Source organism: Sus scrofa, chromosome 1 (genome assembly GCF_054392235.1).
Source record: "Sus scrofa isolate SSC_HxYL_T2T_F1_AM1 chromosome 1, Sscrofa_HxYL_maternal_Yorkshire_Landrace_v2.0, whole genome shotgun sequence".
Classification (NCBI taxonomy): Eukaryota; Metazoa; Chordata; class Mammalia; order Artiodactyla; family Suidae; genus Sus; species Sus scrofa.
In genome coordinates this window covers 117651373-117667633 of record NC_139383.1, presented here as the reverse complement: position 1 = coordinate 117667633, position 16261 = coordinate 117651373, and the positions used below count along the sequence as shown (strand labels likewise).

Here is a 16261-nt window from a genome sequence, read left to right as displayed (position 1 = left end):
CTAAGTATTCTAAGGAACACGAGTTTGGGAAATATTCCTTATTGAAATCAGAGTACTCATACCCAGCTGTATGAAAAATTACTTTTAAAAGTAAACTGGCAGCTCATCTAAAATAATTACTCACTGCCCATAGGCAATGGCCCATATCACCATTAAATACTCATTTTCTACAGGTGTAACTCAACAAATCATACCTGATGGTAATTTCTGCTTCATCCCATTGGACCTTGGCAGACGTACTGCCCTCTTTGACCACTCCCAGCAGCGTGGCATGGCGCCCAGTTTGCTTGTGAACACACCGACCTCCAACTCTAAGACCAGCATCAACTCCTCCTATCACTGCCAGCACAGGCCACACCTCTATGCAAAGAGTCCTCAGCTGCGGCTCTGAGAGGTCAGCAAGGCCATGTCTATTATGTTTACCTTTCTCTTCCTCTTTGCTCTCCTTCTCCTCTCTCATTTCATTTTCCTCTCGGCTCTGAACCGAGCGGCTTTTCTTGAGCTTCTGACCTGACTCTTTAATACATATCTTAATTTTGTGCAGCCTTTCCATCATTTTTTTGTTAATGCAGTAAGTCCAACGGTCTGTTCGATGAAGGATACGAATAAGCTGAATAGTAGCCTCTGCCAGTACTGCTGCTACTGGACTACAAATGGGATCTCCTGGAAGTAAGTCTCGTGGTGTGCCACGCATCTGCATATCACAAATTTTCACCTATAAAACAGGAGGGTAAACGTGATTATTAATAGTTCTCCTAAACTACTAATTCTATGAATTATGAAACTGTAAATTCTAACACATGTAATCCCATGTTGAACTAGTGTTTGGTCTCCTGATACATGTTATGTTATACTACTGGCTTCCAATAAGGAGTGAACAAATATTATAGATCTACTCAAGTTAGTAGCAGCATGGTCCTCTGAAATAAGCTACCCTATTATTTAAACTTCCTGGAGACTGGAGTTCCCATTGTGGCTCAGTGGTTAATAAATCCAACTAGGAACCATGAGGTTGCAGGTTCGATCCCTGGCCTCGCTCAGTGGGTTAAGGATCTGGCATTGCTGTGAGCTGTGGTGTAGGTCACAGATGGGGCTCGGATCCCATGTCACTGTGGCTGTGGTGTAGGCCAGCGGCTATAGCTCCGATTAGACCCATAGCCTGGGAACCTCCATATGCCGTGGGTGCAGCCCTAGAAAAAGACCAAAAAAAAAAAAAGTCATTTATAAACTTCCTGGAGCCTGAGAGGAGGAATGCTGCTGTGGCCACCCAAAAGACAGACACAGACCAGGGTGTATGTGACTGACTCAATTTACTCCCCTAAAAAAGTCTTGAGGGTCTAGTTACTCTAATCCTCAATACTCTAGAATAAAAAAAAAGTCCTGGGACCATTTTATACTGTTCCAGGAGCACAAAAAATAAAATCACAAAACTAGATAATTGATATATTCCCAATCTGGACACACACTTCAAATAAGACATAGAGGTTAAAAGAAGAGCAAGACTTGGGTTCAAATCTTAATGCTACTGTGTAATCTTTGGAAATCTTACTAAACCTCAACCTTTCATCTGAAAAAAAATGGCACTAATAACGCTATCTCATTATTTTAAGGATGAGGGAGTTCCCCTGTAGCTCAATGGGTTAAGGATCTAGCATTGTCCCTGCTGTAGATCTGGTTACAGCTGTGGCACAGGTTTGATTACTGGCCTAGAACCTCCTCATGTCCCAAGTGTGGCCAAAAAAAAAATTAAATTAAACCATATACATAAAGTACTTATCAGCACAGTGCCAAACACAAAGTAAGTGTTCGAAGATGTTAAATTTATTAGTATTTTTTCTCAGATTCTGAAATCAGAGAAGGCTTCTGGGTAAAATAAATGGACTGATCCATAGTCTAAGGTTAAATGAGTTCCTTCAAGGTTCACAGAAGGGCAACAGGCCATCATTCTAACCAGAACATACTAGAGCTGGGCTACAAGAATATCATCAGGAAAGTGATAAAGCAGGAACTAGGTTGCTTCTTTATTTCCAGTTCGGTTTTGCTGACTACCTATTCAAGAAGCAGTTCCTCTCTCGCATGAATGGCTACCTTGAAATTTCATCTTGAAAATTCTAAAAAAGTACTTAAAAACCTGAATAAAAGGTGACTTTCACAGTTAGGATTTATCAAGTCTAGCACTTTCATTATAGAAATGTTATATATAAGACAGCCTGAAAACTTTGTACTCGATATTCTGGCGACCAGACCCAGGCTATACTTTATCTTCAAGTAAAGGCATGGGATAGAAAACCAAATCTGCCCACCACACAGGGAGACCCACAAAGAAATTGTCTCTGCCTGAGTTTTAGATAGAGAAAGAAAGTTTTTAGTGAGAGGGTATTTCTTTAAGGGTTAGGATTCAAATTTATACCATCAACAAGGTCTGAGAATCCCCTCAGCTGAATGAATGAAGGCAGCTTCCCCATCATAACTAGAACTTCTATTATTCTGCTAATGGTACCTGATTACATTTAAGATTATTTCTAGATTTCTCTCTCATATGCACAAGTGCCAATGAACCAGATTATCCCTAAACTATTTCCTATAATTCCTTTCTTGCACATACGTTTGAAAGCTGACTCACTATATGCAAATTACCAGAACATCAAATAGTGCCTTAAGAATTAGAGGCAATTTCTAAAAGTAATCTAACCTTCTTTTACAAGAATTATCTGAGCAGGTATTTTTAATGGCAGAAGTAGCTTGTTATATTTGTAAACACTATCTGATGTTAACAAATATTAATAAAAAATATCCTTTATGCCTAATTATAGAGGTTTGAAGTTTCATTACCTTTTCTCCTGGGTTGCTACTATAGAACATTACACATGGGTACAATTCTGCTGCATCCACATCTTCAAAAGCTAATTTGGGTTCCTATAGCATGGCAGAGGTTATAGGAAAAAAAAGAAACAAAAATATTTTTTAAAATTGTTAATATTCAATTATATTAAGATTCAAAGCTCTTATGTGACAGAACAAAAGTTACTAGAGCCGAAACTCAATTAACCTTGCTAACAAAGGAAATTCTACATATAATAAATGATTCTGATTTGTTTCTGTTTCAATAACCTTACGAGGATTTTACTATCTTTCTCTTGTTTGGTGCTGATAAATACCATAAGAACCAAAAGGTTATTAGAGAAAAAAGCAGAGAAGGGTAATTTATAAACTGAATAACTAGCACTTGAATAACTGAGATGAGGATGAACAAGAAAACATTCAACACTTTTGAATGAGTTTCAGTACCTCTCCATTCTTCCCAAAGGAAATGGTCCTGGCTTCCATGTCTAACACGCAGGTAATGAAATCCCCTTGAGTAAAGCTGGACAACGTCAGAGTCTGTTCTCCATTGTGATAGAGGTTACCACTATAGGCCCGATAGAGCCACATATCCGAAGTAGTACGGTGGTTAAAGTCGTGTACTGGCCAGCGAGAAACTCCAACACATGTGCCTTCATTACCTCTGTTTTCCTTCACAATGTAAAACTAAAATGAAAGTGGTAATGTTTATGAATATTCAAAAACCTTGTTTACATATTATTAACTGTATAGAACAATACTGAGGAATGCTTATAAATAAATTTATGCATTTATGAGAACATACCTTTATTTTCAGCTTAAGTGAAAATAACATACAAATGAAACAATTTCTCCATTTTGTAAAGATTTTAAAACAAATTTAATCTTTACTTTGTAGAATATTAAGCATAACTTTTGAGTATTTATTTAAAATAAATGACTTTAGCTTACATCTTAATTATGAAGCTGAGGAAATATGTCCAGTCCAGAAAATTATTAATGGAAAGCTTAAATCTTTTACGTACAAATTTTCTAACTACTCTCTTATGTATACTTCTGTACAGAAAAGAGTTAATAATAGCAGGCCTGAGACTGCTGTCTTTAAACAGGCAAGCTTGTAACACTTGCCCCTGGATAGTATCTGGGAATTCAACTGGTAAATACTTTCTTGCACTTATAAAAAATTATTCCTAAATGATAAGGGTGGCTCACCAGGACTAAAATGTTTGAACAATGTGGTTTACACTCAATATATGCTTTCCCTTTGGGAGTTTGGAGTTTTGGTACATTCCAGACAGAGGGCACCTTCATGGCCAGTCTCCAATAAAAGTCTTGAGCGCTAAGTCCCTAAGGGGCTTCCCTAAAACATCACACACATGTTGCTGTGTTTTGTTGCTGGGATAAGAGTGTGCTCCATGTGACTCTGCATGGGAGGGAGAGAACATAGGGAAGCCCACACATAGATTCCTCAAGGCTCCACCTGTGTCTCTTTCCCTTATTATCCCACTATGTATCCTTACTATGCTGTTATAATAAAACTTGGTCATCATGAGTGCAACAATATATACTGAGCCCTATGAGTCTTCCTACCAATTTTTGAATATAGTGGTGATCTTAAGAACCTCTGACACAGTGGTGGCAACATGAGACTCACAGAACAACTCCCATTCATTAAAATATAATTACATACTTGAGGGAAAGAGAGAGAAGTACGGAAAGACAAAACTCTGATGGCTATGGAGTTATCCATGCTATGAAACAGCAGATGAGTGGCTATCTGTTGTGAGAAGTAAGAGGCCACCAGCCTATGCCAGAGCCACAGCAATGCGGGATCCGAGCCGCGTCTGCAACCTACACCACAGCTCATGGCAACGCCAGATCCTTAACCCACCAAGCAAGGCCAGGGATCAAACCTGCAACCTCATGGCTCCTAGTCGGACCCGTTAACCACTGAGCCACAAAAGGAACTCCCATGGAATCAAAAATAATAGGTCCAACCACAGAAGGGTCAGCTGACTGGATCCCCTGGCTGCTTTTTGCCCTGCTAACTAAAGTGAGGGAAAAAAAGAGCAGCAGGAGGAAAACTTCTGTTGTTCTATTTTCTGGTGGAAAAAGAAAAGGCCCATACATTTCTACACATGGGCTTTGGATGGGCCAAAGAATAAAAATTAGCATGCAGTTGCTAATTTTATGAGTGTGCGCTGCTCTTTCCTCCAAGTGAGAGGAGAGAAGGTATTTAAACCAGTTCCCAGGGCTGCAACAAAGGGAAGGAAGGGAGGGAGGGAGGGAAGTAGGGAGGGAAGTAGGGAGGGAGATAGGGAAGAGAGAAAGAAAAAAGAGGAAAAGAAAGGGGGGAAGGAAGAGGAGGGAAAGGAGAAGGAAGTAGAGAAAGAAGAAAGAGGAGAAGAAAGGGGGGAAGGGAGAGGAGGAGGAAGTAGAGAAAGAAGAAGAGGAAAAAGAAGGGAAAAGAAAAGAGAGAGACAGAAAAAACTACTCTAGAGATTTTCTTTAGCCTAAATGTTGCCACTCCTGTTCCAGTGCCCTGTGCCTACCAATTAGCCCTGTGAATGCTAAATTTACTGCTAGGAGTCTGAGTAAACCTGAGATCTGAGGAAAAAGTAAATTTGATAAAGCAACTCTGCTTTGTGGCTACTACATCTGGATGTATGATAAAAACTGATGTAAAATGTTATAACCTTTAACTTCATAAATGCTAAGGGATCATTCTAATAAGTGAAAGCTGCAAAGGAAAAATATGTTAGTGGTACACGACTTGCTTGCTTTTTCCACTAATATGTATACTGGAATTTAAACTCTGAGAGTACTGGAAACAAAACAAGCATCCATAACTGATCATTTCTTGTTATGATATTTTCCCTATTGGAACCACTGGGAAAAAAGAAGACAAAATAAAAACAGTGGCAATCTTCCCAAAGAAATAATACTTTAGTTTTGAAAAGCAGTTGTTAGTTGCCAATTAGTTCTAATAAAGTCAGGTATCTGACCTTTATAGGCTGATGGTTTTCCAACCAAAAGTTCACTTTAAAAAAATCTTTATCGATGTGGAGTTCCCATCATGGCTTAGCAGTTAACTAACAAACCTGACTAGCGTCCATGAGGACGCAGGTTCGATTCCTGGCCTCACTCAGTGGGTTAAAGATCTGGCATTGCCATGAGCTGTGGTGTAGGTCATAGATGCGGCTAGATCCTGTGTGCTGTGGTGGTGGCGTAGGCCAGCAACTACAGCTCCGATTCGACCCCTAGCCTGGGAACCGCCATAAGCCGTGAGTGTGGCCCTAAAAAAAAAAAAAATTATTGATGTATAGTTGATTCACAATGTGTTAATTTCTGCTGCACAGCAAAGTTATACATACATATACATATATATTCTTCTTCATATTCTGTTTATGGTTTATCACAGGATATTGAACATATATAGTTCCCAGTGTTACACAGAAGCACCTTGTTGTTTATCCATTCTATATATAATAGTCTGCATCTGTTAATTCCAAACTCCCAATCCATCCCTCATCAACCCGCTTACCCCTTGGCAACCACAAATCTGTTCTCTATGTCCGTGAGTCTGTTTCTGTTTCATAGATAAATTCATTTGTGTCATAATTTAGATTCCACATACAAATGATACCATATGGTATCTGTCTTTCTCTTTCTGACTTACTTCACTTAGTATGATAATCTCTAGGTGCATCCATGTTGCTGCAAATGGCATTATTTCATTCTTTTTTATGGCTGAGTGGTATACACATATATCACATCTTGAAGTACATATTTTTGAGTGGGTAAATTTGAATTCTAAGACTGAGAAGGCAAAAAGAGCTCAGGAAAGCCTTGCTCACCACTTAAAATGCAGCTATCTGGTCCTGTCCTGTAGGTTCTAGGCTTTACTGCTATCAAAAAAGTTGCTACCTCTATAGAATCCTAAATTTATAGATTCCAATTGCCTGGACCTGTCTCTAAGTTAAAATCTGATATTGTCTGCTACAGACTGTTTCAACCCAACATGAGCTAAAAGCAGGCACCAGGCCAATAAACAAAAATCAACCGAGGATTTAATCAATGCAGCCATAAACTGAAAACATTATGGATTTTAGCTGGACTGTCCAGGTTTCCTGTATATACTCCTGGAAAGGGGCCTGAACTTTTGACAGAATCATCTAATTTGAGCTGCCAATTGGCTTTGTATTTCTTTTTTCTTTTTTTTCCCCCTGGTCTTTTAGGGCTACTCCCGAGGCATATAGAATTTCCCAGGCTAGGGGTTGAATCGAAGCTGCAGCTGCTGGCCTATACCATAGCCACAACAATGCAGGATCCAAGCTACATCTTCGACATACACCACAGCTCAAAGAAATGCTGGATCCTTAACCAACTGAGCGAGGCCAGGGACCAAACCCACATCCTCATGGGTACTACTCTGGATCATTATCAGTGCATCACCATGGGAACTCCTGGCTTTATGTCTAACATAGAAATTGATTACTAACTTGTGATTCCTACTGAAAACTAAAAATCAGAGGTGGGCATACCACAGGAAACATACCTGTTTGCCCATTCTCATAAGACTGGACTCTTGACCTCTTCTTGGGGATATCCCACTGCAGTTGACTCACTGTGTTCAGATTTGTGGACTAGTTGTAATTTACAACAGACTGATAGCTTGATTCTATGTCTGATACACACGTCTTCGTAAGGCCGCTTATTAAATGAAGCTCTCCCCAGAAAGATATTGATTTTTTCTAGGCTGCTCACTGGATAAATGATTAGGATGAAAGAGGTAGAAGGTTTTGTAAACCTATTCTGAAAAACAATTTTTTAATTGGGATTTTTGTCCTGATAAATTCCTAACCTTTCTGGTTAAGTTGTATAATTTTTTCTTTTTTTCTTTTTTGGCTGCCCCTCAGCATATGGAGCTCCCAGGCCTAGGAATCAGATTTGAGCCTCAGTTTTGCAACCTAAGCCACAGCTGAAGCAATGCCAGATCCGTAAGCCGCTGTGCTGGGCCAGAGATCGAACCTTCATCCCACCGCTCCCAAGATGCCATTGATCCTATTGTGCCACAGCAGGAACTCTTAAAAATATTTTCGTATATATAAAAAAAAAAAAGTTTTTGTGTGAAAAATTTTTTGTCGCTCTTGCACATAACCCTTCTGGACAAAAGGTCAAGATGAAGATAAAAAAAGAATGAAAAAAAATTGAAGTTATAATTACTAAATGGGGAGGGGGGAGCCATGAAGGCTGTTTTGAGCACTTTAAATTCAAACTGACTTTGGAGCTTCCCCCATTACACATGACAGGCTATAATAAGCCCTGGAATTTCCACAGAACACCTCAGATGTCATCCACACTCTTGAGGCAGGTAACTGATGTCACAAACAAACAAAACCATTTAACCAACTGCCCTTCAGAGACACTTCCTCTGAAACCAAGGACTCAACTAAGGTATTTAGACTGCAATGGGAACAGAAGGTGGGAGGCCCCCTGGTGGGAGTTCACACTGGATACCTGTTCTTGCACTACTGTACATCCTGATTAGGGATATCTTAACAAACATTTTGTTTGTTTGTTTTGGTTTTTTTGGCCACAGTTTTCAGCATCTTGATATGAATCTTAGTTCCCATACCAGCAACTGTTCCCAGGTTAGGGAGTGAACCCAGGCCACTGTGGTGAAAGCAATGAATCCTAGCCACTAGACCACCAGGGAACTCTAAATAATTACAAACTCTTCATTTCTATGGATACCAGAACATGATCTCTGAAATTTTGTTTTTTGTGTATGTACCCTATCCTGAACACTGGACTGGTCAGAGTTATGCTGTGCTAAATTTAAAGACAAAGCTACATGGGAGTTCCTGTTGTGGCGCAGTGGAAACGAATCTGACTTGGAACCATGAGGCTGCAGGTTCGATCCCTGGCCTTGCTCAGTGGGTTAAGGATCCAGTGTTGCCGTGGGCTGTGGTATAGGTCACAGACGCAGCTCTGATCTGGTGTTCCTGTGGCTGTGGCGTAGGCTGGCAGCAACAGCTCTGATTGGACCCCTAGCCTGGGAACCTCCATATGCTGCAGGTACAGCCCTAAAAAGACAAAAAGACCATAAAAAAAATAATAAAATAAAAAAAATAAAGACAAAGCTACATGACTTTTTAAGACAGACCTTCATGGTTAATGAGACTTGTTTTAACTAGCTAAGTCTAAGACCCCTAAAAGACATAACTGAAGTCAATATTAGAGGTGGCCTCACCCTGTTGCCTCGTGTCTTAGTAGATTATAATATTAATTTTACTGTGAAAACACTATAGCCAAGAGCCAAGGAGGTAGACTGTGCAAAAAGAGAGGTAACACAGCAGAGAGTGCTGTCCTTAGAAAGGTCTCCTTGCTTAGGAGTTCCCATGACGGCTCAGTAGGTTAAGAATCCAACATATCTCTGTGAGGATGCAGGTTCAATTCCTGGCCTCGCACAGTGGGTTAAGGATCCAGAAATGCTGCAAGCTGTGGTGTAGGTCACAGATGCAGCTTGGATCCGGTGTTGCTGTGACTGTGAAGGCAGCCAGCAGCTCCAGCTACAATTTGACCCCTAGCCCAGGAACTTCCATATGCCATTAGTATGGCCATAAAAAGAAAAAAAAAAAAAGGAAAGAAAAGAAAAGGTCTGCTTGCAATGCTAGTCCCTGACTGACACCTGGAAACTAGACTGCTAAATAGTTCCCTACACTGACCAAAAAAAAAAAAAATTCCCTAACTGAAATGGGTGGCTCATTGTGTTAACTATATGACAATATGAGTTAAACTATATGACAATATGGTTTATGTTAAACTTCACTTTCCTCCTGGGGAATCTAAAATTTTAGTATATGCCAGGCAGAAGGTATATGACTAGCCTGGCATATACTAAAAAAAATCTTGGGCATTCAGACTCTAACACACTCTCCCAGACAGAAACATCACACACATTTTCACTGCTGTGTGTGCACCGTGTGACCCCCTCATAGAGAGGATGACAGTTATTTTTTAAATGTACATTTAAAAATTTTTGAGATAATTTTAGAATTACATAAAGAGTTACAAATAATTCAGAGTTACCATATATTCTTCATTCAGTTTCCATTTATGCTACAATCTTACATAGTAATCGAACATTTACACATGATATTCTTTTTTTAAAGTCTTTCCACATATTTTTTATAAGAACCTAGGAGGAAAAGACTGAAAGATAAAATCCTTTTAAAAACTACTTGGAATTCTACGCACCTTCCACTGATAGCACCCAGAAGTTACTCCAGTTGATGCCAATCCATATCCTTTTCCTCCACTTCCATGAGTTAAAATCTGTCCATTTTCCACTATACAACACTGAGCTTTCTCTGGGTCAAAGGACACTTCTTGTATAGGAAGATTCTCATCTTCTTCCTCCAACTCTCCCTGCTTCTACCAGAAACGAAACTGGGTCAGTATTTTAGAGAGTTAATATACTTTCTAAGACTACTAGGTTAGAGGTAGATATTTATTATCTACCAGTTACCAGCCATTGTACAAATTACCTGTAATTTTATTTCTTGTTCTTTTTCCTTTATCTGAATAGCATGTTTGGCCTGAGCAATGGGTGTCTCCCACATACAATCCGATAGAAGGGAAAATAGGCGTTCAACAACCTATTTAATGAAGGGAAAAGAATGATAAAATTTGTAAAGGATAATTTTAACTACTTTTAGAAAATATAAGTCATAGAAAATCCTAAAGATGCTACCAGAAAACTACTAGAGCTCATCAATGAATTCAGTAACGTTGCAGTATACAAAATACACAAAAATCTCTTGCATTTCTATATACCAACAATGAAAGATCAGAGAGAGAAATTAAGAAAACAATTCCATTTATCATTACATCAAAGAGAATAAAATATGGAGGAAAGAAGAAAAAGACCTGTACTCTGAAAACTATAATAAGACACTGATGAAGGAAACTGAAGATGACACAAACAGAAAGATACACCATGCTCCTGGATTAGAAGAATCAATAGTTTCAAAATGAATATACTACCCAAGGCAATCTACAGATTCAGTGCAATCCCTATCAAATCACCAATGTCATTTTTTGCAGGATAGAACAAAAAAATTTCAAATTTGTTCAGAAACTGAAAAGACCTCGAATAGCTAAAGCAATTTTGAGAAAGAAATAACAAGGCTTTTTCATCAAAACAGTAGGGTACTGGCACAAAATAGAGATCAGTAGAACAGGATAGAAAGCCCAGAGATAAACCCATAGACATATGGTCAACTATCTATGACAAAGGAGGCAAGAATATTCAATGGAGAAAAGATAGCCTCCTCACTAAGTGGTGTTGGTAAAACTGGACAGCTACATGTAAAAGAATGAAATTAGAACATTCTCGGAGTTCTCGCTGTGGCAGAGCAGACTGAGGATCCACCATTGTCTCTGAGTGGATTGGGTTGTTGCTAAAGCATGGGTTCGATCCTCAGCCCTGCATAGTGGGTTAAGGATCCAGTGTTGCCACAGCTATGGCATAGGTCGCAGCTATGGCTCAGATTTAATCCCCTGGCCTGGGAACTTTCATATGCAGCAGGTCTAAAACAAACAAACAGGAGTTCCCGTCATGGCGCAGTGGTTAACGAATCCGACTAGGAACCATGAGGTTGCGTGTTCGGTCCCTGCCCTTGCTCAGTGGGTTAACGATCCGGCGTTGCCGTGAGCTGTGCTGTAGGTTGCAGACGCGGCTCGGATCCCGCATTGCTGTGGCTCTGGTGTAGGCCGGTGGCTACAGCTCCGATTGGACCCCTAGCCTGGGAACCTCCATATGCTGCAGGAGCGGCCCAAGAAATAGCAACAACAAAAAGACCAAAAAAAAAAAAAAAAAAAAAAAAAAAAAATCAAACAAACAAACAAAAAAAACATTATCTTATACCATACACAAAAGTAAACTCAAAAATGGGTTAAAGACCTAAATGTAAGGCTGGATAGTATAAAACTCTTAGAGTAAAACATAGGCAGAACATGCTGACATAAAGTGAAGCAATAGCTTTTCAGAACCACCTTCCTGAGTAATAAAAATAAAAACAAACAAATCGGACCTAATTAAATTTAAAAGATTGTGCACAGCAAAGGAAACCATAAACAAAATGAAAAGACAACCCATAGAATTGGAGAAAATCTATGCAAATGAAGTGACCAACAAAGGATTAATTTCCAAAATGTGTAAGATCTCACATAGCTTTGTATCAAAAAAGATAAATCATGTGACTGTAATATTAAGTCACCTGTGAAACATAATTATACCAATGTCTGATAGCTACTTTGGGTGTATATAAGTTAAATATTTTTTGAAAGATCATTAATCCACTACAAAGTGGTTCCATTGCCCTTGTGTTGCCTCACTATATGGACTTCTGATTAGGCCATGAATCCTCACATCTTTGTCTCTCTAGATGCCCAAACCTAGTAAGAAATTTCACGAATTTTCCTTTCTTTTTGACCTTGAAAGTATTCACTATTCCACTACAATGCATACCCCATAACTAACTTAATTTCTCTTTCTCCTTGATTGGAGATGAAAAAGAAAGCAATTTCAGAAGTGGAAGTTGTACTACTGAATAAATGACACATTTATAACTGGAGAGAGTGTAAGTTTAGATTTTGGGTGAATCATGTTGCAGATATAAACAACATATTCTAATAAATTTAAAAATAAAAACCTGGGCCATTTGATCATCTTCTACACCAGATTCACAAGCTGGTAACACAGCCTCAAGGACATGAAGTGCAAGGAGCCTTGTTCTTAAGTTACCAACTAGAGGAATACCTGGAGGGGGAAAAAAACATTTTCTTATTATTAATGGTACCTAAATTCAAAGTTTAAAAAGAACTTCTTGAAAAAAATCCCTGGGGCTGCTAAGTATTTAGGATGGAACAGACTTCACTTCAGCATATTACCACAAGAATTCTGGATTCTCCCATATACATGAATGCATATGAATATATATGTTTGTTTCAGTTTTTATGTACAGGTAAGGGAGCAGCACTATAGTAACTACCTATGCCAAGTACTGTGCTACGCATTTCATACATGTTAATAACCCCATTGATCTTCACAAATCCTACCTTATATCCCTATTTTTTTATTTTATTTATTTATTTATTTATTTTTGCTATTTCTTTGGGCCGCTTCCACGCCATGTGGAGGTTCCCAGGCTAGGGGTCTAACCGGAGCTGTAGCAACCGGCCTACACCAGAGCCACAGCAACGCAGGATTCGAGCCGCGTCTGCAACCTACACCACAGCTCATGGCAACGCCAGATCGTCAACCCACTGAGCAAGGGCAGGGACAGAACACGCAACCTCATGGTTCCTAGTCGGATTCGTTAACCACTGCGCCACTACGGGAACTCCCTTATTTTATTTTTTTGACTTTTTAGGGCCACACCCGCAGCATATGGAGGTTCCCAGGCTAGGAGTCAAATCGGAGTTGTAGCCACCGGCCTACACCATAGCCACAGCAATGCCAGATCCAAGCCACATCTTCAACCTACATCACAGCTCACGGCAACACTGGATCCTTAACCAACTGAGTAAGGCCAGAGATTGAACCTGCATCCTCATGGATACTAGTCAGATTTGTTTCCACTGAGCCACGATGAGAACTCCCATTATACCCTCCTACTTTAATAATGAGGAATGTGAGGCTCAGAGAAGTTAAGTAACTTGACCAAAGCCACACAGCTCAGTAGAGACAAAGGCAGAATTTTAAACAATGGTCTGTTAATCTCTGAAGTTTAGGCATAAAACCTTTCATTGCTTCTTCTCTATCCATGCCTTGACTTCCTCACAGAGGTTGTTAGGATTAATGGGGAGTACACAGTTTGTATTTTTCTAAAGAAAGCAAAGATAGAGACTGGATACTGATGCTCTTTTTTTCTATCCGTTGCTACAACACAACCATTGGAAAATAAATGAATACCTGATTTCTCTTTGTGTTCTAAGAACTTAATATTATTAAGGCTTACCTTATTAAAGGAGAACAAAGCTGTTTTTAAGTTATACTAGTTAAGAAAAACTAATGGGAAAAGAATAAAAAACATTATTATATATAAAACTGTGTATGTATAGGAAGAACCCTAGTTTAAACAACTGATCTGAAAAGAGTAGTTACCTATAAGTGGCATACTTTTTAAGAAAATAAGAGAAAGGTAAGGGCTCTTTTGGATAAATTGCTATTTTATTTGCAGTATGCACAGCTGATCAATTCTGAAAATTCTTAAAATACTTTTAATAACAAATGAATTTCTTGCCAGAATTTGCTACCATAAACTGGGATAATTCTGTTGCAGTAACATTAACATTTAATATGACTACATTTCACTGTATTTTTGCAGTTAATAACTGCTGCTATTATGTTAAAAACAAGTTTTTTATATTTTACTTTTGTTTATACCAATCTTAAAGATACAGGTTCTGAATTTTTAAAAAATTGAAAAAGAACCATTAGTAAACCATATTGAGAATGTATACATGTAAAACAACATACCCATAGAAGACTACATTATATTTTGGCATATTTAAGAGAGACCAGGGATGATGAAAAAGCTGCAGAAATGGAGAGTAGTGATGGGTGAATAACACTGCGAATGTACTTAATGTCAATGAATTGTACACTTAAGTGTTTTTAACTGGTAAATTTTATTTTCTATGTATTTAACATAAATTTTAAAAAAAAGATTAGAAAAGGACTGATAGTAATCTATGCAAGCAGACTGAACTTTTAGGCTAAGAACCAGGAATTAAGCTTATATAGAACCTCTCATAGACAGCACACAATCAGAAGTTACAATCAAGACAACAGAAACCTCACTCATGATAAGAAAGAATAGACAAGTTCAGATCTGCATTTTGATAATTCAAGAAGTCAAAATCCATGCCAAAGTATCATATTAAATAAGATATTATTTATTTTTATTATTGTAATCTGAAAAACTATAACCAAGCTCTTGACATTAAATCCATGATCTTCTCCAGTGTTACTATCATTAATTCCTATCAATTTTCACTCCTAAAATTACTTTTCTTTCAATAAAGTAAGTACTCACAAAACAAGAAAGAAAAGTCTTAAAATCAAGATCAGGTATCCAATGTTGTCCAAGTCTGGCATTATCTGAACAAAACACATATGATGTACAAAATATTCTAAAACAAGGCAAAAGTCACATACCTGAAGAACATTTCTGAGATGCTATATTTAGAAGCACCTCTGTCCACTTTGGGGAAGCCATTTTTGATTGAATTGCTTTTGAAGATACAACTCTGCGAAGAAAAACTAAAAAATCCCCAAGATGCAGTTCAGCTGCATGTTGTTTCCTGAGAGCAGCTAAAGAGTAGACAGACAAGTTTACATTACAACCAAAAGCCAAGAGGAAACCATCTTATATCAAATAACTTACATTTAGAATGCAGTAAGCACAAACCTAATTCAAAATCTAGGCTGTCGGTCAGTTGTGCTGAATTTTTAAAAATTTAAAAAACAGAATGGGGAAAGGTCAGAAAATAAAACCAAGAGTTCCAGTTGTGGCTTAGCAGGTTACAAACCTGACTAGTATCCATGAGGTTTTGGGTTTGACTCCTGGCCTTGCTCAGTGGGTTAAGGATCCGGTGTTACCATGGGCTGTGGTGTAGTTCACAGTTGTGGTTTGGATCCAGTGTTGCTGTGGCTATGGCGTAGGTCTGCAGCTGCAGCTCCAATTTAACCCCTGGCCTGGGAACTTCTATATGCCGCAGGTACAACCCTAAAAAAAAAACCCCAAACTTAAAACATTTTTTTAAATCTGTGTACAATAATAGTGAACTTGCCATAATAAAGTATGTATACATTTTTCTTTTTTTTTTTTTACTACTATTCTAATAAGTAACAGTTTTTCTATCCAAGTCATGAGTTCTACCAGATAGAATTTGAAGGAGATGGTCTGTAAACCCCTGGAAATTGTATGAAAAACTGTGTATGTGTGTGCATTTGACTAGGAAGAGAGTTAACAACTTTGGTCACATTTTCAGAAAGTCCATGAGCCACCCACCACCTCCCCCTGCCCTTTGCCCCAATCAAAGTTAAGAATCACATCTCTAAAAAAGACTTTGTATTTTCAGATTCTACAAAGAAACAAATTTCTATGCCTGAGCCTGGATTGCCTGACCTCAAGCTCTAAGTATAAGATCTTTTCACAAACTTGCTCTACACAATCTTCCCAATTTTTCCACCAGCATCAACATCAACTTCTCATCACTCCTCTGATAGTTTCCCTCCACCTTGTGCATTTTGAAGCCAGAAAACTTTCTGCTTTTCCGGGTAACATACCATGTTCTCCTATCATGCAACATCTTTCATACCTCCTTAGCCTGGGAAGACCCA

The 16261-nt window shown here is 38.5% G+C and overlaps 1 protein-coding gene across 38 annotated transcripts in view; it reads right to left on the bottom strand.

Annotated features, from left to right (window-relative positions):
• Positions 1-16261, bottom strand: part of HERC1 (HECT and RLD domain containing E3 ubiquitin protein ligase family member 1) — a 197980-nt gene that overhangs the window by 65052 nt on the left and 116667 nt on the right. For 23 of the 38 annotated variants that reach the window (XM_084967006.1, XM_084967044.1, XM_084967018.1 and 20 more), the window contains 7 exons: positions 15074-15229; positions 12564-12670; positions 10395-10505; positions 10105-10281; positions 3289-3528; positions 2833-2916; positions 195-715 (listed from right to left, as the gene is read on the bottom strand). In XM_084967006.1, the coding sequence (XP_084823132.1) occupies positions 195-715; positions 2833-2916; positions 3289-3528; positions 10105-10281; positions 10395-10505; positions 12564-12670; positions 15074-15229 (1396 nt within the window). The remainder of the gene's footprint in view (positions 1-194; positions 716-2832; positions 2917-3288; positions 3529-10104; positions 10282-10394; positions 10506-12563; positions 12671-15073; positions 15230-16261) is intronic. The other 15 variants (XM_084967013.1, XM_084967047.1, XM_084967054.1 and 12 more) reach the window with 1 other exon arrangement.